The 25,789-nt window shown below is 44.2% G+C and overlaps 1 protein-coding gene across 1 annotated transcript in view; it reads right to left on the reverse strand.

Moving 5' to 3' along the window:
* The window catches only part of dph6 (diphthamine biosynthesis 6), a 55,727-nt gene extending 30,342 nt beyond the window's left edge, over window positions 1-25,385 (reverse strand). Inside the window, exons 1-8 of the mRNA XM_076747912.1 lie at window positions 25,279-25,385; window positions 24,744-24,835; window positions 24,186-24,370; window positions 11,090-11,163; window positions 9,981-10,099; window positions 2,501-2,562; window positions 1,963-2,057; window positions 1,786-1,879 (exon numbers count right to left, since the gene is read on the reverse strand). Of these exons, the coding sequence (XP_076604027.1) occupies window positions 1,786-1,879; window positions 1,963-2,057; window positions 2,501-2,562; window positions 9,981-10,099; window positions 11,090-11,163; window positions 24,186-24,370; window positions 24,744-24,835; window positions 25,279-25,301 (744 nt within the window). The 5' untranslated portion in view covers window positions 25,302-25,385. The remainder of the gene's footprint in view (window positions 1-1,785; window positions 1,880-1,962; window positions 2,058-2,500; window positions 2,563-9,980; window positions 10,100-11,089; window positions 11,164-24,185; window positions 24,371-24,743; window positions 24,836-25,278) is intronic.
* Between the last annotated feature and the right edge of the window lie 404 nt (window positions 25,386-25,789).

Here is a 25,789-nt window from a genome sequence, read left to right on the forward strand (position 1 = left end):
GCTGTGTGTGTGTGTGTCAGTCTTTCATGACAAGGGCCCAGACACACATAACTTCAAGGTGAATGAATATTAAACAACATGCTAACATATTCGTGGTTCAGGCGAACAGTGAGTGGTGTTTTCTGATACTGTAGATTCAATCACGCCGGCTGTCAGTCAAAACTCATGACTGGGTGGGTGAGACATGTTTTGGATTTCATTTTTTCTCTTCTGTTCACTTACACTTCGCCTCTACACTCTTTGTTACTTCTTTAAATAACAAACCATTACCATTCTCTAAGGCATACATATTACCTGCCAAATTCTGCAGGGGCGTCACACATTTGAATGCATTTTTCATATTTCCCCAACGCCCCCCCCCCCCCCCACCCCCCCCACCAACCCTCACCCTACCCAACACTCATTCACCCCCCTCATCTGCTGTCAACTGCATTAGGCCATATGATAATCAAATTAATTATACTTCAGCCCCTCTCTCCTGGCCAGCATGAAAAATAGCTTGACTAGCATTAACGGAGGGCAAATGATGGTGGTCCATCCCCACCCCCTGAGCTCGGTGCAGTTTCCTCTAGTGCTGGTGTCACTGCAGATCTGTCACCCTGACGAGAAGAGCTTCAGAAGGCTGAACCAGGGCAGGTTCTCCCCTGGTTGCCTCCCCCTTCCCCTCCCCTCGCAGGCCCTGGATCTCCCTGCTCTTCCCCAGCAACCTAGGGGGGGCTATAGGGGCTGTGGGAGCGTGTCTGCGCGCGTGTGTTTGTGTGATGGGGGTGGAAGCGGCAGTGTGGGGAGTGAAAAAATATATAGCTGTAGGGAGTGAGGCTGCAGGGTCACAGAGGTTGTGGGATGGGGGTATGTTTTCTGTCCATAACAGTCCCAGCCCCCACCCAACATGCAGATACACCCACATACACACAATGTTACAAACACGAACACGCACTCCTGCACACAAACAAGTACTAAATTAAATGTACACATTATTGTGTGATGTGCAAAGAAACACACCTACTTTCCCCCAGAGACATGTCGAGCTACAGGCGAGTAGCATCCCTCGGTGTGACCCTTATACTCTGCACTCGCTGCAACACATATAACGGCATGCAAGCAGCACTTCCTGTCGCCAGGAACACTCATCAGCCAGTAGGTGTCTTATTGAACCAGACAATTTGAACCGGAGTAATTAAAAGCCCACATAAAAAGAGGTCAATGTCTCCGTCATAGAATTTTTGACAATAATTCAAGGATTACAAAGTTTCAAAGTGTCACCCTTCTTGTCTGCAAAGCCCCATTCAGCTCCCTCTAACACACCAAAAGCCAACTCCAACTGCCTCCCCGCAACCCCCGACTGTGTCCGCTTAGCCAGCTACCTGAATGCAAAGCGCCTTAATGTGAGCAGACATGTTTATTAAGCTGGGCCTAGTTTCAGGCTGCAGTGAATATTGCAGACGTCAAAGTAGGCCATGTGGGGCTAGAGGAGAGAGCGAGGGATGAAGGGAGAGACCGAAAGCAAGAGTGTGCGAGAGTGAGAGAGAGAGAGAAAGGGAGGCCCTCTGGAGGTCGATCTGAACCTTGCCCCGCAGTGCCGTGTTTCTCCTCTGCTCGACAAAGTTATCAGACACCAAAAGGTTTTGTTCTTGTATTTGTTTTGCCCTCAGAGCGGTTTTAAAGTAATCAACCTCATGGCGACTCCGACTTCGGCTGCAGAAATGATTGATTCGGCATCGAACAGCACTGATCTTATTTGTAAAACAAGTTACACCGGTGGATTCCTCCAGAAGTTTGACTCACGCTGTCTTTGCTCTCGGTGTGCATCTCGGTGAAGCGCAGGTAGCCAACTGGAGCGAAGGCATCTGCTGAGTGGATCACTGTCTCCGCTGCGTCTCTGCACAAACACAACAAAATAACTTTCAGAAAACACTGTTGTAGTAGTAACAAATCCTTGAAAGTTTATCTTGCTTTACTCACACAACTATCTTCTTTTTGAAGAGGGGGCAATCAAGGGTGAAGGTTTCATATTCACCTCCTTCGCCACAAACATGAACGCCATACTTCTGGGAGAGCTAATCAATGAAAACAAAACACCTTATTTAAATACTCTGAAATTCCTTTATTTTATGTGGATTTTTTCCACTCAATTTCCATAATTTCACCTAAAATTTCACTTGATTGTGTAGAAATAATTCATCCATTACTAGAGTGTCTCCATGTTCAGCTTTGATGTGTTCAGGTGTATTATTTTTGACATCAGTTTAAAAGACACTGTGATGAAAAACAATTGTACAAGAATTTGATTGAAGAGCACTGAGAACACAACCACTCTAAAACTAAAAGTGAAAGTGAAAGAAAAATAGATTTCTCCGCAGTATTAAGCTTTGACTTCAGATGTATTAAAACTCAACGGCACGTAACACGACTGGGACCAAATGATGCACATGTAGAAATACACAGAAATACTGCAGTGAAGAGAGTAAACGAGGTGGCAGAGTATCTACCAGTCGGTGACCTGTTTCAGATAGGGCTCCATGTCAGCCAGAGGTTTTCCTAAGTGCTTCTCTGGATCCAGGCCTGGCACCCACGTGGGAAACACACACAGGGACATGCGAACGTACACACAGCGACAAACAAAGGCAGAAATACACACACACACACACACACACACACACACAAAACACCGTTTCACACAGACACATGTATGGAAAGAGAGAGAGAGGGAGAGAGGTCTGATCAGGACCAGGGAACAGTGATTGAAGATGACAGGCAGGGAGGTTTACGGGCAGTCGCACAAACACACACGTAAACCTGCACCCTGGATCTATTTGTTTGACTTTGCAAGTAGTGTACACAGATCTCTCCGGGTAAGGGCAACAGTTTTCAATTGCTGGCCGCAGACCCCCCACGCCCCCTCGCCCGCCGCCCCCTCATCTTGTTCCCTTTGAGAATATAAACTCTGGAAAGAGATCTTGTTTATTTGCCTTTTCCCTCCCCTTCCCCTGAAATGGTGCATGGAAGTGACTCACAGGCATGGGAGAGAAAAGAAGGAGGGGAAAGAAGGTTTGGAGGAGAGCTTTGTATGAATACCCAGCGGTGCCACACTCCTAAAATACAAGCTCGCTGCCGCGCGCTCCCCAGACGAAAACAAGTAAAACCAACCAACCAAGTAGACTTCTAGAAAAACAGCCCATTGTCATAACCTCCTGCCCGTTTAATAAGATATCCAAATCTAGAGCGCAGCTTCACCCAAAGATTAGAACTTTGATCTGTCCTATTTTGGGTTTATGTCCATGTTAGCAGGAATAAAAGGTGCACTTGAACAGTGAACACTTAGCTCAGCTTGCGGAGCGTCAAAGCGTTTTACCCCTTTGTGACGCTAAGTCCCGATTTTGTCTTTCATACGCCTGTCCCTGATGGCACCGTGCTGAACTCCACCTCACCCAGTAAACAACTCCTTTCACACAGAAAGTGCAGCCAGTGCTTTTATACTGCACATTCTTCACCGTTCCGGCAAAAGACAAAAGCCCGGAGTGCCAGGTGCTTTCTACAAAGAATGGAACGGCGAGAACATAACAGGACGTGATTGCAAAATGCTAAATTTTAGGAAATTCCAAAACATGTGGTCATATGCTCGTGTTTAGCATAAAACACCTGGTCGTTACCTAAAACTATGAGCGCAAAGTTAGTCGAACCACGCAATTACATTACGTCTTTCTATTTCCCTTTTCTGTCGCTGCCTATTAACTGACTCACATAATCATTAACAAGTAACCTATACAGACTGACGCGCAGTTGTGACAGTATCGGCGTCGCAATAAAAAAAAGTTGCTGAATTGTCCATAATAATTTCTCAGAAAAATCCAATATAGCTCCTCCGTTCTGAGGTGTCACGTGGTCCTGTTCACCGGCACATTCATGTGTTTAATTAAAGGAACAAAGTTAATCGCAATGTGAGAATCTCTCCTCTCTCATGGCCTGACAACCTCAAAGGTTAACGTGTCATCTGCAGGCCCCATGGGGAGCAATGGATGGGAGGCACGAGGAGAGGGAGAGGAGATGTGGCGGAGGGACATCGCATCCCATCCCGGGTTCATCTTAATCCCAGCTGTGTCTCTCCTCCAGGGCCCCGGTGGTCCAGCACTACGGGGGAGAGACGGAGGGGCCTCGGCGGAGGGAGGGAGGGAGGGAGGGAGAGAGTGTGGAGGGAGAGAATGAGCAGGCCCTTATTCTCTTCCCAGGGGATCTGTGGTCTTAATTAGTGTGAGAATATCTAATCTCAACATCCTCTCATCTTAACCCTGCCACAAAGGTAATAGGGAGGGAGGAAAAAAAAAAAGCATTAAAATTCAATCCCATTTAAATATCCTCTTTAATTAGTCATGCCTTTTAACAAATTTTAATAATTGGCTCCAAATTGCTGAGGGGATGCCGCGTTTTTTAATATGTTCATTAACTTCCCTGCTCTTAAATAATATATGATACATGATTTGATATTTACAAGGAGGGAAGAGGACGATGGAGATCTGGGCAGACAGGAGTGAGTGATAAAATGATACAAAGATGGCATTAATGTGGAGACATTCCTCCCAAGACCACTTAGCACTTGTATGAGTGTTTTCTTAATTGATGCTCCTGACTGACTTAAGGTTACCGAAACCATTTGGAAATGAGGATCGGTGGAACGAGCTCACACTCGTGCGATGCATGCTTTGAGAAGTCTTCGAGTGGCCACCGGTGTGAGCCTTCAGCAATCTAACACCACTCATTTACATGATCTTCACATCTCTGTCTCCTCTGAACCTGTTTTACAACTTGACCTAAACCCAATTACCTAACCTCATTATGCCACATTAAACCCAAATAAGCCCACTAGAAGCTGCCATTAGTCTGCCGCCAGAGACAGTAAGACCGCACTTTGGAGAGAGAGGAGCTTCCCTAAGAGAGACTGAGAGGAATGGCTCTCCTTTAAAAGGGCTTTTTACCTCGTATTATCCTATAAAACTCCAATTAAATTCAGTGAACTTTAAAACCAGGGAGTCCAGTAATGAGGGAGAGCATTCTTTCTAAAAAACCTTGTTGACATTTAGTGGGACGAAATTAGCCAAGAATAAAAAGTTTACCAGGAAGCCGAGAGCCATTTGGACATGAAAGTTAGTTTTTATATTGAGATATGAAAAAAAAACTGTAAAAACTTCATTCTTCAGAAGCTTAGAAGACACAATACAAGTTAACCGTATAGCTGAACTCTCACAAGTTAAACCGCCTTTGATTCTGCTTAAAAAATTCACTTTTTCAAGTCTCTTCTTGAACCAAAAGGCAGATAAAAAAAAAAACATCGTCTCCTTCTGACCTCTACAGAAAATGCAGCTCTCACTTCTCCCCTTATAGAAGTCAATGGCAATTATTTCCAGAACACACTTTTGAGCTAATTCTTTTTAATGATCATGATTGGCCTTTTCCCACCTCAAAGAAGTTGATTAATTTAAACCCTCAGCAGTCAGTTACCTATTAAATTGAAACCGCTTGTGATTTTGCTTACTGAGCCTAATGCTAAATTAAAAGCCGGGAGATTCTAGATACTGTCTGAGCTGAGCTGAGCGCAGTATCGCAGACATCCGCGGGTTGTCTTAAGATCTGGCGTGCCAGCTGACAGCTCGGCTTTAATCCCTGCCTTCAGAGAGAAAAGGCAGAGAAAATTGGATTCATGATGTGTAACATTTTAGCCTTTAAATGGATGAAATGAGCATCTCCTCCCTAGTAGGTGAGCTGCATCAGCCTTTAAACAACGCTCTCAAAGACCCCGCGCCAAAACAATAGCTGTTCACTATCACCTAATCTTTGTAAGAGAGAGAGAGAGAGGGAGAGAGAGAGAGAGAGAGAGAGAGAGAGAGAGAGAGAGAGAGAGAGAGAGAGAGTGGGAGGGAGAAATACAGAACGGAAAAGAAAAAAGCAGGGGAGGGAGGCAGCACCGTACAAAGGATGATAAGATTAAGGTTATATGTGAAATTTGTCAGGCTCTTATCTGAAATTCAGCGTCTGTGAACAGAATAATAGGCAGCATGAATTGTGTAGCAATCCCATCAAGATGAAATCTTTTCAGTCCAACAAATCAAAACGGAGAAACTGGGAGGACTTACAACCGCACAGCACTTAACCAGGAAAAATGAGCCAGTGCAAATTAATAAATCTACGCTTTCGGTTTTGTTTTAGGGAATTCACGTGAAGGTGCAATGTGTGGCAGGTGGCTTAAGAAGATGCTGTTTAAGGCTGCTTCAGCTGAACTTTGACCCCTATACTAACTGTTCAAAAACATCAATTGGATTGAATTGGTAGGAAAAGGTACAACTGCTGTCTAAGTTCAATTATACTTGTTGTGAGTTAGCAAATTTTGAGCAATTTGGATGTTATTGACTTTTATTAAAATGGAAGGGGAAAAGGAGGGAGGGGTTCAAGGTGCTCAGCATGTAATCGTAGCCTAGTTGCTGCCTGAGACACAAAAGAGTGAGCACAGGAAAAAGTAAGTAAAATCAGAGGCTAAGTAGATTTTTATAGCATGACAAACAAATCAACCTTGAATTAACAGATTTATTGACATTAGAGCTGAAATGATTAGTCAATAAATCAAAATAATCGGCATTATTTTGATTGTCGACGAATATTTTTGTCACGTAGAAGCCAAAATACCAAGTATTTCTCCATTGTGAGGACAGCCCAATAATCACAAATTTCTTTATCTAATGTGACAATAAATGAATGTATTTAAACTTTTAACGGGATAAAACAAATGACTTCAAAGACGTCGCCTCGGGTTTTAGAAAATTGTGATGTTTTTGAACGTTTTACAAAGCAAACATTGAACGCGACTCAAGAATTGAATTCAGATTTTTTAAAATTTGAATGACCAGGTCTCTAATTTTGATTGTCTTTCACAGGTTTCTGAACTACTCACCCAAAAGCAACCATAAGCAGTAAACTAAACGTGTGACCCTAGTCAAACTGATACCCTAAAATCAGAAACGACGAATCGACTGCCTCAAAACCTCCTCAAATGTTGAAGTAGTGCCTCAGAGCTTTACGGTGGTACAGAAAATGATTGCATGAATGCTTTGACTGAAATCATCTGGCATGGTTTTAGACGACGGCGCAATTAATTCCAGGAGCAAACTGCATCTTGTCGTTTTGCTGGGAGTGCTGATATAGTGTCTGACAGTATCTGAATCTTGATCATCATCCTCCAATCCAGTGAAAACATCCTCTGCCTGGCAGAGTTCAAATATGCCTTGATGTATGGCAGATAACTGACAAAAACAGGCTGCAGGAGAATGCGACTTAAAGTGCAGTTCACTGACTTCCTCGTGGAAATTCAGTCGATTTTCTTTAATGTCTTTGAACATTAATTGTCCTTTAAGCATATATTAAATTACATCCAATGTCCTCAAGTGGGTGAGGTGATCAGTGAAAGCAAATTTGTGACATAAATTCCCTTCTTCGTAGCACAAAGGCTGCGCTCGTGTGAAGGGTAAAAGATCATGCAGTGATAAAAGGTTTTCCCGCGGATAGACCTTGATTTCACACATGCCAATTATCTCTGGAGCTGAGGACCAATTAACTGCCGAACCTGTGGCCTCACACACACCTGCGCTAATCAATCAATTAACTAATTACATGAATATTTAATAGCTTTTTGGAATTGCCAATTACTATGCTTAGCTCAAGAGACATTGCATTGCAAAGAGACGGTTTCCCAACAAAAATCTGCATTTCCCCTCTTTTTTTTTTTGCTAATTGGGAGCATTTTGTGACACTCACAGGCTTAGACTCTGATAGCCAAACTTACTTCACTACATGCAATTTGGCATCTTCAAAGACTGAAATCCTCTTTCTCTCTTTTGTGGTTATAGGCTGCCATCAGCGCACAAATGAACACTTCTGGAGAATTCACTTAGAGGATCATCCTGCATTTGGACAGCTGTCTTTTCACTACAGGGATTTGTCATCAAGGAATATATCCTCCCTTAAGAAAGAAAGTCTTTTTTTTCCCCCTTTATCCATTCACTGCTAATTTCCACCTGTCTTTCTGAGTGCCTAATGAAGGAATATTAATCTTGAATGACTCCTCACTATTCAGAGCCCACCAAAACCCATTTCGTACTACCACTGGATATCATAAGCCGTTTTGGCTGTCAGTTCGTACGCAGACCTAACCTTTGCCCTGCGAGAGTTGCTTTTTTTTTTCCACTCATGAGGTCTGAGTAAATCCCTCTAAATCTCTCACTCCCTCACACACACACACACACACACACACGCAAACACCAAAGGCCACCAGGTACGCCCTTCTGTCACCCAATCTCCCCTAAACAGCACACCTCGCTGCTCAGACCTGCTCCCGCCAAAGCTGCAATTATATGAGTGCTGCCTAAAACGCCTTGGGTGCTTGCACCCCTATTCAATTCTCTCCTTTCTAATTACCACTGCCTCGGGACAGGTGAGGAGTCAGGGCTGATAAGATCTTTCTTTTTTTACCTGTAGCCAAAACACACATGCACACACACACACACCCACACAAACACCTACAGAGGGAGGCCAAGGCGCACACTCAAAACGCACCCGGAGGTGATTTTCCTTTCTAATTATAATCTTGCAAAAAATGTTGAGAATTTGCTTTTAGACAAAGTTGAGTTTGGAGTAGAAAGCGAAGAGATGACTGAGGACTTTAAAGGCGTGGCTCTTCTCTTTGTGTGTTTTTCCAGAAAGGTAACTTTTAGAATTATGACTGATCAATTAAATGTAGATCTTATTCGATTACACGTGTAATGGAAATAAAAATAAAAGGAAAAAAAAAAGACATGGATTCTGACATCATGTCTCCTCTGACAGGCATCTGACAAGTTACTTTATTTATTACCAAAAAGTCCTTTATCATGAGACCATTAAAAATGAGAAATGGGTCTAGAAAATAAAGTACCAAAGATAAATGACTTGACAACTGCATTCCATGAGAGGTTATTTAAGCGGCGCTGAAAGATATGCAGAATATCTCGAACGCGGCGCTCGGCTCTGCGGGTCATCAGTCAGCCGCGGACCCCTTTTCGACTGATCGCTACCAAAGGTGACAACAAGCACTTAACAGCACGTAAACTGTGTCTACGTGATGATCTATCGCCGTGAGTAGTTTGAGAGTAAAAAGAACCATTTGTAGCTGTAATTATCATTTATCACTGGCACCGTCAAAGGGATCCAGCTGCACTGTCAAGTAGATACAGGTAGGGATCTAAACGTCATGTACCCGAGAAAAGAAAAAGAAAACTTTTTTTTTTTTTTTTAACTCTCTCCTGTTATTCAGTAATCTGATCTTCTTGTCCTCGGGCTCCAAAACAGGCAGGTAGAGAGCAGGTGACACTACATTAACCTCTTCCCTCAGTGCTGAAGCAGTTGAAAACCGTAAATGAGAGATTTTAATCTTCGCTTCACGGACCGTGGATTCTGAGCTATGCATAAGCAGAGAATGCAGCGTTGCTCTCACACAATGGGGACATGTGCCGCTTATTGACAGGTTGCATTAATGTGCGGGGCAATCACCTGTGATTATTTCTCAACTGCCAACCCTCCCTCCTCCCCTCCTCCCTGCACCCAATACCACCGCGCACTTCCCTCACACCTCCTCCCTCTGTGCTTCTTATCTTTTCATATTGTTCTCTGCTTCAATACCTTCGCCGCTGGCACAAGTCTCAACACCGCAGCTAAGCCACAGATTGATGATTAGGGCATTACTCTGCTTGTCTCTCTTTTTCTCTCTGGTTACACCTGCCTTTCTCCTCCTCCTATCCCTCACTTATCCAAATTCTGTCCCTTCCATCCCCATGCCAAACACCACTTAACCAACATGGCACCTCCGGAAAAAGTGAAAAGAGTAAGAAGGGAGACCAGGAGGGAGGGGACATCAGACTGTTCACCAGCTGCCTGAGACACAAAAGACTGAGACACAAACTCACCGAAGGCGGCAACTTTGATGAGGACAGCATGGAGGTCAGATGATATCATCTTAGAGAGCAGGGACTCCTGTTCTTGGCGCCACAGGTAGGCCAGAGGCTGCAAACCTAGCCGCGAACATCTGGGGAACAGGTGAAAGGCAAGAGGGAGAGCAGTAGGTTGTAGAAAGGGAAGGAGATGCAAAGCGGTTAATATTGAATATTTGCCAGCTTCAGAACAACTTCAAAGCCAACCGGGATGGGCACCTTCTCCGTTTGTGGGGAGGCTGCCACCCTGATAGGCCCGCACGGCATGCTCCCACCTGCTACCACCGCCAGTGGCTTTATTTAAAGACGAGACAAACACGAAAACTCCATCTTAAGCTGTGGCCTGGCTGTTGCATAAACTCGTGTGAAACACACACATCCACAGCAGGTAACCGGAGCCGAAACGTCTGCACACAAACGTCTACTGCTCGAGAAATGTCTGAGATGTTTATGTGTATGCATCTAGTGGGAGCGAGGGGAAACAATAGTTGACTGGCGGCAGGTTTTGTTAATAAGAAGACAGCTTTTGTGCTGCGACGTGTCCAGTCTGTGTAAGTTTAGAACGAGAGAGAACAAAGAGAGAGCACGGAAGGCGAAGAAAAACAAAGAGAGAAAGAATAAAACAAGAACGGGAATAAGAAAGACATATGGGTATCTGTGTCACAGGGAACCGTCGCGTCTCTCTGCGAGTAACACTGTTGTGTTTCACCCAGAACGGGAGAGTGCCTTTTTTTTTTTTATATGAACAAAAAAATCACATGACAATTATGAAACTATCAGTTTCATTCCTTTTCTTGAAATCATGCTCCATAAAAACAGAGCCGTCCCATAAAATCAAAGCTAGTCTAAATAAAGTGGCATAAACAAAACTCGGTGTGTGTATGTGTGTGTGTTTAAACAAAACCGAGTCCAAGTTTGGAACACACAGTGAGGTAAAGACTACAGAGGATGCACTCTTTTCCTTCAGCGGACCACAGAGTGTGCGTCATTCCAGCTCAGAGGCCTACATGCAGTGAACGTGTGTGTGCGCACTTTAGTCAGAAAGTGTGTTCTCCGTCATGAGTGTGCGCGTGTGTTTGACTTACACGTTTTCCACGCGGACCCTCTGGTAATCGGAGAGAATGGCCCCTACAGACACTGCCTCGACACCCTCCTTTTCCTGTGGGGAGGAGAAGATGGAGGAAACCGCAAAGATTTCTTGCCTTTTCCATTATACAGCATGTGCAACGTGCAGTGCAACAGCAAGATGATGTCACCGTCCCATGGGGCCAAATACTCCTTGCTCAACTTACAATGGTATCCCAAAGTGTTATCTGAACAAAACCACACAAACACATGTAAACATACACACACAGAGACTAAAACAGACAAAGAAAGCACATTCCTGACGGCTCTTTCCTTTCATTGGACCGCAGTCCTGTGGGATGTTTACACTCTGGTTCTATCAAGGCCTTTATGGTCCAGCCTATATCCCCCGGAGGCTTGTGTGCATGTGAGTGTGTGACTGGAGGCACAACTCCAGGCGGTTCCTGGACTTTATCAGCAGTCTGGCGTGAGCGGGAGATGAGCGCGTCTGGTCGCAGCTTCCACCCCCTGCACACCCGGCTGGAAGACGGAAGCGCAGTGACAACTTGAAGTATCGTGGAGCATTGTGTCTGTGAGTGGCATGTATCTTTAATATTGCTAAGGGCTAATCTAATTGCTTTTCATATCATATTCATATTTCAGAAACAGTGAGACAACTATGCACTCGAGAGATACTGACACAGCCTTGAGATGCGTACAGTCTCAGTCTCGCGAAAGAAAAAAAAAACCAGGCTTGATCCGGAGTGGCACACACACAAACAAACAGCGGTGCATGCTCACACACACAGGCATGCCTGCACAACCCCCCTTCCCTGCCTTCATGCCCCTCCCTTACAGACACACACCTGCAGATTCATTAGAACATTACATGGGCTGTAATTAGAATGAGAGGCAAGGGTAGAAGCAGTGGAGGGATGCACAAGTCTCCAGTAAATTACCTTGTAGCCATTATCAATTTCCCTGGCTACTGGTCCTTAAGATAACCCCCCACCCCTCCTTCTCCCTGTGGTCCCTTCCTGCAATTTTTCTCTGCCTGATAAACATGCTGATTAAAGCGAACAGCGTGTAAACCTTTGATACTTTCCTAAATGAAATCCATGCCCTGCCTGGGGCCTGACGCTGCGACGCACTGTGCCTCACACACACACATACACACACACACACACACACACACACACACACACACACACACACACACACACACACACACACACACACACACACACAGCTCCAAGTAGGCGTGCCAGCTAATCAGATAAAGGATGTGCTCTGTGTGTGCGTGTGTGTGTGTGTGCGCTTATGGTGGAGGATGTGAGGTACAAAGCTGAAGCTAAACACTGTATACAGAGCTAGAATTTAACTCTTTGACCTGAAGTTAAACACCAAAAGATCTTAACTTGGGATTCAGTACTCAAGTTTTAATATCTCTCCAGCGTGTCCAACACTGGAATATACATTACAGTCAATTCCACTGCCCAGTGACAGTAATTAAGTCAGACTGATAACATTTCAGCCCAGCACAGAGCGAAGGGGGCTGCAGGCAGTGTCATGTAATTCTAGGTAAGCCTCAGGGCCAGCACTCTATTCTAATACAATGATAACCTTTTCCCTAAATACAACTGTCATTTCCTAAAGAGGCACATTAGGAGGTAAAGAGTGGGATAAGCAGAGACAGAGGGAAAGTGGAAAAGAGATGAGACTGTTGAAGGAGGGCACTACATCAACACCAATTTGGTCCCTTGGCTTTAAATTTGGCAGGACCGGACTCGGCCTCGCAGAGCAAAAGAGCATCAGAGCAACAGCAAGCAACATGGTCGTCTTGTGTTTCTGTCTCTCTGTCTCACCCCCCTCTCACTGCTGTAGGTACTCGACTCAGCCTCGGCCACTTAAATGGCTTCTCTTTTCACTGGCTCTCATTACATTACATCATGCAGTCCGGGCATACTCGCCACTAATGATAACACAAGACAAATTTCTCACACATCTCCTTGTTTTCAATGGAGACTCCAGCTAGTAGACCTTTTGGCGAACAGCCTTGGAAAATGATTATTTTTGGATGCAGTTATGTTTTTGTCGCTATTATAGCTATCACCAGGAGACAGGCAGGAATGAGGGGGCAGCTAATGCTGCTCTGGATGCAATTTTACAAATTCTAGACATACTTTCTCATCTGCTGTGGGAAAGGTAGGATGAATTATTGTGAAGAAGTGGTATATGTATGTATAAATCTGAATTGATGGACTTTATGGGAATTGTTTCATGTGTATTCATGACGCCATAAAAAATACAAACTTTGATTTTATGGTAGCTGAAAAATTTATCAAAATGGTTTATAGTGGGAATACCTGACAAACCGACAAGGTAGCTCATGAAGCACAGTGTAATAATAAATAATAATAAAATCTTTATGAGAGCTATCTGGCTAAACGATGTTTTGACTGCATTAAAGGTGGAATCCGGGTAAGAAGCTAACAGAACGATAAATCAAGGCAGAGGTCATCAGGACTCTTGTGACCCGCGAGCCACTTTTCTTTCCTCATGACTGTTGGCACAGGAACCAAAGAAAGAGCTCCCTGCCCGCCCCAATTCCATGTCACTTTTCTTTTTTCAACGTTTAATGACCCTAGCTCATTAAAGGAAGCTTCACCTGATCCAGGACCTGAGGCCCTGCATTAACTCACGCCCAGAGCGGGACTAATTCTGGCGTGGCGTTGTGCAACAGCGCAACCCCCTAGCAGCCCCTTCAGAGGCAGACTAAACAAAGGCCTGGCCTGGCTTCCCCTGTCCTCTCCAGCAGGCAGAAAAGCTATTAATGAGGATCTATTGCCCAGAGCAATGGAAGCCCTCAGTCCCCCCAGCCATGTCCATCAGGGTACTTAGCCCCATGCAGTCATTAACTTCTGTTACTAATTGTCAAATTCATTAAACTAATCCTTCCCCAACATCCGGATGTCTCCCGTGGAAATAGATGGCGAGGGCTGAGTTATTAAGATGTCAGCTGTGGGGAAGATTAAGGCCAGCAGACATGCTCCACAAAGAAACGATACGGCCATTAAACTCTATATCAAGGTAGTGTGTGTGATATACTTTGTAATTATATATACATTCATCTTGGTAAGGGAATAAAAGAGTGGTTCGAATGTATTCACAGTCACAGACATGCCTTCAGTCACGATATGTATCTGGCCCAAAGATACATACAAGACAATCAAAGGGCGAAGAGTCTGGCTTGAGACTGTGGCTATTTCATCAGCGCTCAGCTTAAAGGTACTTACGCACGCCACACACTCAGTCTGGGTAATATTCAACAGTCAAAGCCATTAACAGCAACCAAGGCAATTAGAAAGCCATAAAATATTAAAAATTCAATATTCATATTCATATGGAATACATCAGAACCCTCATTAGCGCTTTCTCAATGGCTGTCACAATGAGGTCTTAATTATACACCCTAACAATGCAAAGCCCCATTTTGCAAAATGGTGGGTTTCCAACATGCCTGCTTCAGCCTGTTCTGACAACTCGGAAGCCAGCGTTGGCAGATCTTGGCTATTACAGACCTAAGGCCACAAATTTCCATCACAAAATCCTCTTTTTATCGAGTCCAAAGTTGTTGACGCGTACTTTCTATTATATCCCAGCCTCCTGCATGTAGCATGCTTGTGGGTGATGGCAGGGAGGCGGGGAGGAAGATAACGTGGAGAAATTAATTAAAGTGGTTTGAATGACAGTTTGCTCAAGGGCACCGGGGTACCATCACAAGCTTTCCAGTTGCCGCATCCGCACTGTCATATTGACACCACCTCTAACCCCACACCCTCCTATCCCTTCCCCCCTTCTCCCCGACATTCCTTCTCCTCGCCATCTCTCCTCCTCTTCGTCCCTCTCTCCCAGGATCCATCAAGTAAGTGACTGGACGCGACATGGTTTTAATGTTCTCTCCATTAGATCAGCTCTGGGCCTGTTGTAATGTAATGGGATTGTTCTCCCCTGTTCCCCTACACGGTGGGAACACGGAGAGGGGGTCGGACCCTGATGTAGCAGCTCAAGTAGATGTGGTACAGGGGGTAGGGCCAGCTAGGGTCAAGCGATTGTGTTTAATGTAATGCGGACATAGTCCCGGGGCGTGTTGGGCTGTCCTGACAACTCAGACATGCCAAACTGACAGGAAGCTTAGCGTGAGCTTAGTAGGAGGAGACACTGGTTATTTGTTTTAAATCAGCTTCCTCATTACCATTCTGTACGGACAGTTGTACACCAAGGTGACTCCCAGAGTCGGAGAAGGAAGGATAGGATGTGGACGAGGTGCGCACAAGGTACAGGATATAGTTTGGACCAATTATAATGTTTTAAGTTACACCCAATGCTTACAAGATTATATGCTTCTTATATATACTGAGGCTAAAAGACCATGTACAATGTCTAAGCCATCAAAATAAAGCAACAAATGGACATGCAAGCTTAGCAAATGTCTTTGTAAAACAAACATGAGCCAAAACCTTGTTCTCAAAGGCTTTCAGAGACATTCCCTTTGGTAAATTGGTGGGGCTGTCTGTTTGAAGGAGCCGTTGAAAGACGGGCTCTTCCTTTGTGCTCGTGGATGGGCTGGCGAGATGACTCACCACGTGTCAGTCCTCAACCATACAGAGTGGTAGAATAAGAAAAACAAACTGCTCACAAAGCCAGCTGCTCATAAACCTGAATACCCCGAGCGGTTCCTGCGACGATGCAGGTCAGAGTTACAAGAAGGGGAGAGAGGAAGCAGAATAGGGGAAAGTATTATCCTCCGCTGAGGCCACGGTGCAGGTGTGACCAGTCAACAGAGGATATGACATGAGACATTGTCTCATCAACGTGATGAGTGAGGGACGCTTAGCCCACAGCAATGTGACAAGTGACAGGCCGACATGCGCTCATTTGCTTCCAGAGAAAAAGAAGCTTGAACATTTCTATCCATGAAGGTATAGTACTACTGCAGCTTTTCATGGCTGAGTTTGTATTTGTACAGTTTCCTAGCCTGAAGTGCGCGCACACACACACACACACACTCTTTAGTCTTGCATAGTGATTCATTTACAATGACAGAGCTGTTTTCAGTGATAGAGCCTGAGCATAAATATGCCATGCCGCACAGCTGGAAAATGTAGAAATTCATCAGGGTTAAAAAGTAGAGAGATTAACGTTTCACGAGTTTCCTCTCAGATATATATGGTTACGTAAACACAGGCCCAGCCAGTCGTCAGGCAGGGAGGGAGAGGGCCTTGGCCAAAGCAAGCACAAAGCCCTAGTTTCAGCAGGCCAAGGACAAGGAGGCTTTCCATATCTACATGCATGGAAAACTAAATGTTGAGAAGCAGCGGGGAGACATAAGGTCGTTTATCGATGTCCATGAATACTTGCAATTCAAGCAGACAAGTTTAGTTATTACTGGCTTTTAAAAAATGCAATATTTTAATGGCTGTTTCTGCATTAAATAAACTGTCATTCTGTGCCGCTGCTCTCAGACGATCAACCGGGAGTTTTTTTTTAAGATCACAGGAAATCACGTGACTTCCTCCAAAAGACTCAAGGTCTCGGCCCTCACCATTAAAAGGATAAGGTATTCCAATAAATAAGCATCGGCAACAGTTTTCTGTGGGGCATAAAACAAAGTCTTAATCCCAGCTCTGTCATAGCAGCATTCCCACTTGACAGAGGCAAAAGTGTTTGAGACAGGAAGCCGCTTCCAGAAAGCAAGTGGGATAGAATCAAAGAAGGAGTCTCATGCCACAGAGAGGTAAACTATGTCAGTTGCTTTTCATGGTCCGTAACAACCACCTCGTCCACAGGGCGTACGCACGCGCATGCACCGACATCCATGTATGTACACACACAGTCACGCACTGGCCGACAAACACACACACTCCCCAAAATGCAAATGTTTTTCTGGTGAGGTCAGGTTCCAGGCTCTTGGCATCTTGGCTCTCCTGTCCTCTATCCTGCATAGCGCCAACCGACATCATGAAGCCCCCCCCAACCCCGATCCCTCCCCGCCCTTCCCTCCCCAGAGAGAGACTGGGGGAAAATATAGCAGCGATGCTGGTTTAACCCACTCTCCAGACTCCAGACAGTGTTTTTCTACGGCTGGTTATGACTTTAGCTGCGGGAGGTGATGGGGCCTGCCACAAATATTTCTTGAGGGGAACGGTTCACAAAACAAGACATAAAAGCCCTCTTAATTTTGGAGTAGATAAATGGCAGGGAGTTGAAAGACTTAGCACTATTGCTCAGCTGTCTGCTCTGAGACAGGAAGTATTGGGCCTGACTAGCTGTTGATACTGGTGAGTTCAAGGTTTTATTACACGTCCAACCTCCTCAGTGACTACTGTTTTTCTTAAATGGCTGGATTATCCTTCACACTCTCAAACGGGGCCGCACAGTCAAAACAACTGGCTCGAATCAGATGGAGCCGGTGGAAGCCGTGCAAAACTTGAAATCCGACTTTTGGAAAAGAGGAGAAAGCAGCAAGTGAAAAAATATTTATATTCAGGGTGACAGTGAAGATGTAACAATAGACGTCTGATGATCAAAAGTAGCAGTTGTTTTGAAAGGAAGGACATCCAAAGGCATTTTGAAGAAAAAATGACAGAACACACGCTGAAATCAAATTTGGTTGGCCAGACTTAGAAAATGATCACAGATCAAGTTTTAATATGAGCAATCAAACAAAAGAGAAATTAGAGTAACGCACTTTCCATAATGGTGCATTTACATCAGTGCATATAAGAACATATTAGCCAATATCTCAAATGCAAATAACCTCGAGATGCATCTACAATTCATCGTGCATCAAAATAAAATGAGGGGGGAGAAAAGACCATAACACACACACACACAGACACACACACACACACGCACACACACACACACACATGTTCTTCATCGGAACAATGTTCAACCAAGCAGTGGTAGTGGCTCATGCCCTTGGCAAGGCGAGATAAGGCTATCAGCTTCCATCATCGCTAAACAAGATTGAGCAAAGTACATTAAGCAGAAAAATACAAACAAATTACAAAGGCTTGAGGCTAGGCTCTTTATCTAATGTTTGTGGGGACTGTTAGCGTCAGTTGGAGGGAAATGGGCCTGCATCTAATAGATCCTGTCCCACCACTTCCACACGGCCAGCGAACAATACACAGTGCCATTATCTCAGCGCTAATGCTATCCTTCCTCATGTGCAAAACAAGCCTGCAATCTCAACCCCACTGCCACTGTGGCGACCAACATAAATACATGCAGTCTCAGACCAAAGGAAAAGATAACAATGGCCATCACATGGAGAGGTGACGCAGAGAGACAGCTGTTTGAAGGAATCTATACTGGCTCGTGCTCACATATAAGGACGTTTGTCCTGAAAATGTAAGAAAACAAAACTCTCAACCAAGTGATTATCCATCGGTTTTAGACTGCTTGTAAGCTACACCCAGTAACACCATTTAGAGGTCTCTCTGCACCACAAACCAGCTACAACAAGCTCGCATTAGCTTTGTTATTGATCTGATCTCCTAAACCCTCGCTGTGACCCCAGAGGTCATGATTTATGTATTAAGCAGCTTTTTAAAGAAATCCATTTTCCTGTTGGGCCCCCAATGTACGTCTAATGCTGCACCATGCCGGTAATCAGAGAAAGGCTGCGTGTTTGATTTTGACCACCCCTCCCCTTCCTTCATAGTTCACACCCCTCCTCGACGACTCGTCTCCCAACACCTCAGCTCCCTGATCAATATTGCAGAGCTCCTGGTTCAACTGGAGATTTGTCCGCCTGCCTGCCAGCCAGCCAGCCAGCCAGCCAGCCTCTTCCCCCCTCCTCCTCCTCCTCCTCTCTGCTCCTTTCTTTCTCCTCTTCCTCCTTTCCTCGCAGCAGGATACACCTCCATCAGGGCACTCGCAACAACGCAGTGCCAGGCTTCTGAAGGGTCCGGATGAAAGTGCGACGACAACACAATGGAGACAAAGATGCCAGCAGAAGAAAGAAAGAAGGAGCGAGGGAGAGGGAGGAATGAAAAAGAATGTTTGGACTTGTGGACAGACTGCCTCTGCGATCTCAGAGGGCCCCAATCTTGTCTGCTGATGTCGATAATGGAGCGGCGGTAGAGACTGAGGATGAGGGGGGAGTGTGTGTATGTGTGTGTGTGTGTGTGTGTGTGTGTGTGTGTGTAATAAAGGTCAGGAGAAACAGGGGATGGGGGGGAAGTGGGTGTGCAAGTTTAAGAAGAGGATTATCTCACTAAAAACAGGGTGTTTTAACACACACCAACGGAAAGGAATGTTTCATCTACAAAGCCCTAAAGGTCTCAGCGCACCTCTCCAAGACTTTTCACAGACGTCTCCAGGAACAAAAAAAAAAAAATACTGCCTTGATAAAAAGAGGGGAGGGAGGAAGTTGAGCGTTAACTGACCTGTGATATCAGCTATCCGAAAAAATAAAAGAAGTCTGAAAAAAAAAAAAAAAAAAGTTGTGTTTCTGAAAAGTTGAATGCATTACAGGATGGGAAATTAGATTTGAAAGTAACATTTCCATCGTTCTCAAAGCCGGGTCTCAGTACGACAGAGATGTCACAGTGCAGCTAATTAGAGCTGGCAGAAGGGAACGTGTGCATAGATATCATCTATTGTTCCTCATCACTCTAATGAGCTTAAATGTCTTTGTCTTTATTCATCAGCTCAAAGGCTGCAGAGTTGCTGCAACGGAGTCACTATCTTTTTATACATTATCTATTGCTGTGTCAAGTGATTGAAGCACTAGCTGCATCTTCCCCAAACTCCCTGCCATTCGTGCCCTATAGGCTGTGCTGCTTGCAAGGCCCAGTGTCTCTGTGCTGCAAAATGCCCTATCTGCCAAAAAACAACTTAAAAATACAAAATATCTTGCAAAAAAAAAAGAAAACATAAAAATACATAAAAGCATCCGTTTGTGTGTAGCATTAAGTGATTTGCTGTTGGGTTCGGCAGAGAGAAAAAGAGTGTGTGTGCATGAGAGCAGTGAGAGCGCTTCTCTCTACCGGAGAGTGTTGAAAGAAGGCAACTGGGGCAAAAAAGAGAGAGGCAGAGGTGTGTAAGGAGAACAGAGATAGACCTGTTATCATGTAACAGAGGGCCGATTTGACCTGACCTTGAACACACGAGCGTGCACGGGCACACACACACACACACACACAAGCAGGGTCACGGGGCATAAAGAGCCACTGTGTCAGGTCACAGAGCACAGAGAGAAGGATAAAGGACTTGAGGGATGTGATATGACTAATATGAGGGGTTTTGCAGGCCTTCGGGGGGACTGGCGTTACAGCCAGGGGTGACTGACACTGTTGATCTGTATCACACATCAGAGCAGATCACAGCAGAGGAGAGCAGACCAACCACACATGAAGTATGGACACACAAACAACGAAATCCAATTTCAGGATCCACACAAACAAGGATACTTTGATGTGAACAAAGGGAGAGTGTTTAAATTCCGAGCTACAAATCAAAATGCTTTATATTACAGACTTATCTTTTACACAATGTTTGTATTCGAGCTTGCCTTTGAAGCCTGGCAGAGGACGCAAGGACGTCATCTGTTTTCTGAAAATATATCCTTACAGCCATACGTGTCCAAAAGTGCAGAATCCCCCCCCCCCCCCCGCCGTTGACAAAACTGTTATTTCTCCCCCTCAAAGAGCGGGTTCAAAGATCAGCACCTAGCAGGATGGGACGGGGTACGCAGTGGCTTGCATGTCTATCAGGTTACAAACTTCAAAGACACACTGCCATAGACAGCCAGCGATGAGAGCAAAGGAGCCAACGATAGGGCCACATTGTCATTCTGCCATTATCACGACTGCCAGGGGATGGACGGCTCATTTTTTTCTATAATAATTGGGCTCCCACCCCCCCCCTCTATCAACAATGGTTCTGAAGAATATGATCTCTTCCTTTGAATCTTTTCAAAGGCTCCAAACATTTTCCGAGAGGCCAAAGTGTAGAGAGCCTGTTTGGTTTGTCAGCTTCTGGGACTGATCCGTAGATGGCACTGTTGGCTCACGCTAGGGTGTGTAGCCAGCAGTGCAAAGGAGGAGGAGGAGAGAAAAATATCCACTTAAAACTCATCAACTCCGGATCTGAGAAAAAAAAAAAAAAATCTTTCATCTATGCTCAAGTGTCATTTGCCAAATATAATCTTGTAACTTCTAATTAATTCAAACTGCAAGAAAGAAATCTTTCAAAATATCACACTTTCCAAACAGAACACATTTTTTTTTTCATGCTAAAACTGTTCTTTTCCAGTAAGGGTGATTTAACAGCTCATTATCAAAAGAAGTGTTTTTTTCCTCTCTCTCTTTCTCCCCCTTCTATTATTTCCTTCACCAATCAACAACACCACAAACTTTATGGTGAAAAAACATCTTTTTTTCCCTACTAAACCAGGCATATGTGTTTGAAATAAATGCGTGTGACCATAATACGTGACTTTTTAAGAGGAGATTTGAGATGCTCTGACAGAATTGTGCTCTAAATACAGAGGATGCAATGACTTTACTACTCTTCACAGTGTGGTAAAAATGGTAAAGATTAGCAAGAATGTCAAAACAAAAGCAATTTCAGACAGCGGTAACTTGAAATCTGAGATAAGAAAGTTGTGTTCTTATGGTTGGCGTCACTCAATGAGAGAGAGAGGAAGCCTGTTGTTTATGGTGCAGGTCTGTTGATGACGGTGAGAGGGGTAAATGGGGAGACAACTGGAGGTCTGCTAGCCCGTGAGGGCCCCATGGGAGGCCAACTGCGCTGATCTATGGCCCGTCTGACCGGTGAGGTCAGACCAGAGAAGCCCTGGAAATGGGAAATTAGCAGCCCTTTGCAATTAGAGCCCTGACCGTGGGCAGAGATGGTATATTGCATCATGTACCAGAGAGATGTCCACTGTTTAACAGTGAATACTCATGAGAGCCCAAAAAACAGAATCTGGACAGCGTGAATGTGCGAGTACTCACAAGAAAACACACAAACAAGAGCTTTCTCATGTAGCCGCGTGTGTAAAGCCTGCGATTTATACAGAAGACGACAAAGAAAGTCAGGCAGAGGGCGCGAAATGCCCCGAGGCAGGCTGACTGGCCCTTGCCACCCAGGCGGTGTGCGGACACGCAGGGGCCCTGGAGCAGCCCTCAGCTCCGGAAGCACATGTCTCCACAGAGTCCCCCTGCCCCCCCATTTTCACCACGTCAAGCCAGCTCCCATCTCAACAACAAACTCCTATCCATCATCCCATAAGAGGCTCTTAAATTTTGATGCTGCAAGCTAAAATGAGAGGTTGTGTTGGGGTGCAGAGGGGAAAAAGTGTTACACAGGATCAATCCCACACCCTGTTTGCGCTGACAGCAGGGAGAGCTGTTGCTGCTTATGAAGTGTGCGTCCAGGTAGTCTACTCATGGCTGCAGGCGGTCAGGTAGGCAGGCAGTGCCAGTGGTGTATTAAACGCACACCCAGTTGTCTCCAGCCTGTCAGTCAGCCACCCTGCACCACGTCAGACCACCGAGGTCTCATACATAATTTGGCATCAAATGAATATTTTCTCAACGTCCAGGCAAAAGTGGTATTTGATGAAATATTAATTTGGTGATTAATTTTTGCATCTGATCTTCTGTCAAGTGAGATAAAAAAAAGAATGGAATTTGTCCTGTGAAGCCAGTTGTTGAAGGGCACCTCACTCCAACTTCACACATAAAACTTTCATTAACTGATACAACAGGCACACTATTTTCCCAGAGTAAGATAAAAGGAAAACTTACTCCACTTTGAAAGTGAAATCAAGACATACTAAATAAGACAGACTAAAAGCACCAACATGGCTTTTTAATCTCCCGAGTAGCTCTGTTGCACTTTACAATAGGTGCTAAGGACTGTTAGTGTACAGCAGGCCAGATGAAGCCAGACAAGCAGGGTCTCTTCAAGACAGTGCTGATGGGTTACTAAGTGACTCTGAATCCACAGAGAATGACTTGTAAAACATCTCCACAGTGTGACATATGTCATGAACCTTAGCCGAGATGAGAAGTTTAGTAGTGCTCTGAGAGCTTGTTCACTAAAAAGCAGTCAAGCATATGTCAGTGGTGGCAAGGAGTCAAAACGATGACTGCTTTTGTATACGCTCAATGAAGCATTTCAACAGTGACTTCACATAATTATGGTGTATTGTAATACTACCCTGAATACCATTCACCCTCTATTTCATTAATGCGTGAAGTCTCTGACATTATGTGTGGAAATAAAATTTGCATTTCACTCTACATTTATGGTCTGATGGCTTCATTAATTAATTCAATTTGTTCATTTTGCTTTGAGTTTATCAATGAAGTCGTGTACAGTCACTCCTGTACAGTTGTTTTTAGGTGCATGATACATTTGTGCATGTGTAGATTTGTGCACAGTACATTCTATTGTTCAGATTGCTCTACTTTTTGACATAAATAAAACAAGAAAAAAAATATAAATATATAGTATAAAAAATTGGCCGATCTAAATGTACCTCTTAAGATGTAATGTGTAGGCAGTTGTGTGCTGCTGAATTTAATGATAGCAGAAAAGTACTGATAATTTATGTGAAATGACTGATTGAAAGGTTTTACTTACATCCAAACTCGTCATTACAAATGAAAACTGAAATCAAAAGGCACTTTAAAGAGCAGAATTTTTTGTGACACATACCTCAGAATGGGATTATTCAACCTGACTGTACTGTATCAGGTTTAGACCATACTGTATTGTACTGTACATGGAAAAAGAAGAGGGTGAATAAAGTGGACAGAAAACAAACCCACATATTTTCTGAGGAGCCATATACGGCTGTTTGTACTTGTTTGTACTTGGAATGATGTAATGATGTGTAAATATATGCAGTATCACTAAGTTATTTTGATGCATTCGTAACTCTGTGTGTGTGTGTGTGTGTGTGTGTGTAAAATAAGAGGGATGTGTAACTCAAGTATCAAAGCCTTTTAGCCAGAGAATCCCGTTTGACACCCAAATGTCAGGCAGCATCCACTCACAGCGCTTGGATAAGAAAATCCTTCGGCATACCTTCACGAGGTGCAGCAGCTCGTACAGGTCCTCCACCTCATCCCCTTCTGTCTTACTGTAGTTTCTGCTGGTGTCCAGGCTGGAGCCCTGGATGGTGCGTCTGTACAGGGGCAGATCCAGAGCTTCAGCATACAGTTCTATGGCCTGGTGGCCCACTGTCTGGTACATGTAGCTGTCCAACTCATCTATGGCATGGAGGAAAAGAGGTTTAGGCCAGTGTCAGGTGATAAGCTACTTATCATGTGTCTGATAAACTGTAACGAGTATGCGGTGTTGCAATTTTATGGAAATAGCTGAACAAACATCCGGAAGCTAATTTCAGGATAAAAACATGTAGAAACTATTGAATTAATCGACTAATCACTGCAGCCTAAACCACAGCATTTCAGCTAGCATGCTGCAAACACTGCTGTGGGGTTTACAGAACATAAAGCTCTGCAGTACCATGACTGTGTACAGACCTTTAGTTTGTTGGTCCTTAAAAGTGCAGCTGGCTGGCCCATATTGCACAGCTTGCCCTTGTAGATCAAATAAACTCAAGCAGCACATCTTCCTCACCTGTGTTTGCAGGACGGAGGTTGGCCAGAGCTACGATCCGGTGCCCAGCAGCAACACACTGCATCATGTTGTAGCAGCTGTCTTTGCCCCCACTGGAAAACAGCATGAGAAATAGCAGAGATGTAAAGCTGTGCTTGAATCATTAAGATGCAGAGCTATGCATTATCGGGGGTGCACGGTTAGCGATCTGGTAAAGCTTATTAATATTCTGTGATGAAGAGCCTGTTGGGTTACTTAATATACTGAGGATGCTCTATTCTTACCAGTAACATAAGTTAGCTGCTGTGTGCTGGTCTTTCACAGTTTTTTTTTTAAACAACTTTATAGTCGATAGCTTTGAACTGCTACAACAGACAATGTATAATGTGGTTTTGAACAAAGCCACAGACGAAATAAAACAGCTTATACCTCACAGTAACAAGTTAACTCGCGTTTATTCACAGCAAACCATCTGAGATCTTGTCACTGCCATGTTAGCAAAACACATCAGTAACAGAACTGCGAGACAGTTACAACAACAAAGAAGCGCATTTACCTTATTAACGCGACCACTTTCATCTTCTTTTTTCTGGCCCAAGAGTCTAATGACAGCAAGAGTTTGCTGTAATGGTACACAATGTGATAGCAGTGCCTGGCAACCGGTGCATGTACACAACAACATGTGAGAGCTAGACTTCCGGGTTGTTAAAGGACCCTTCCATTTGACAAGTCGCCCTCAAATATGCCTGATAGAAAATCAGTGTCTGGCATTTTATCTCTTTGTATCAGAATATAGATGTAATTTTTGCCCAACAGGCAGGTCCATAAATAAGTTCAGTATTGACAGGCCATTCAAATAATTCAGAATTTTTGTTTTAGTTTCATTTTAGTTTAATTAAATTTTTAAAATAGTTCAGAATAGTTATACGATAATGAAAGGCCTAAACCTATGACAAGAAATCATTTAAAAACATTCAAAATTGAAAATAAGTAAATAAATGATAATAGATAATAGTACTATAGTAATATATAATAGTAATAAATAATTACTAAAGAAAGAATCAATG

This window comes from Chaetodon auriga, chromosome 14 (assembly GCF_051107435.1).
Source record: "Chaetodon auriga isolate fChaAug3 chromosome 14, fChaAug3.hap1, whole genome shotgun sequence".
Lineage (NCBI taxonomy): Eukaryota > Metazoa > Chordata > Actinopteri > Chaetodontiformes > Chaetodontidae > Chaetodon > Chaetodon auriga.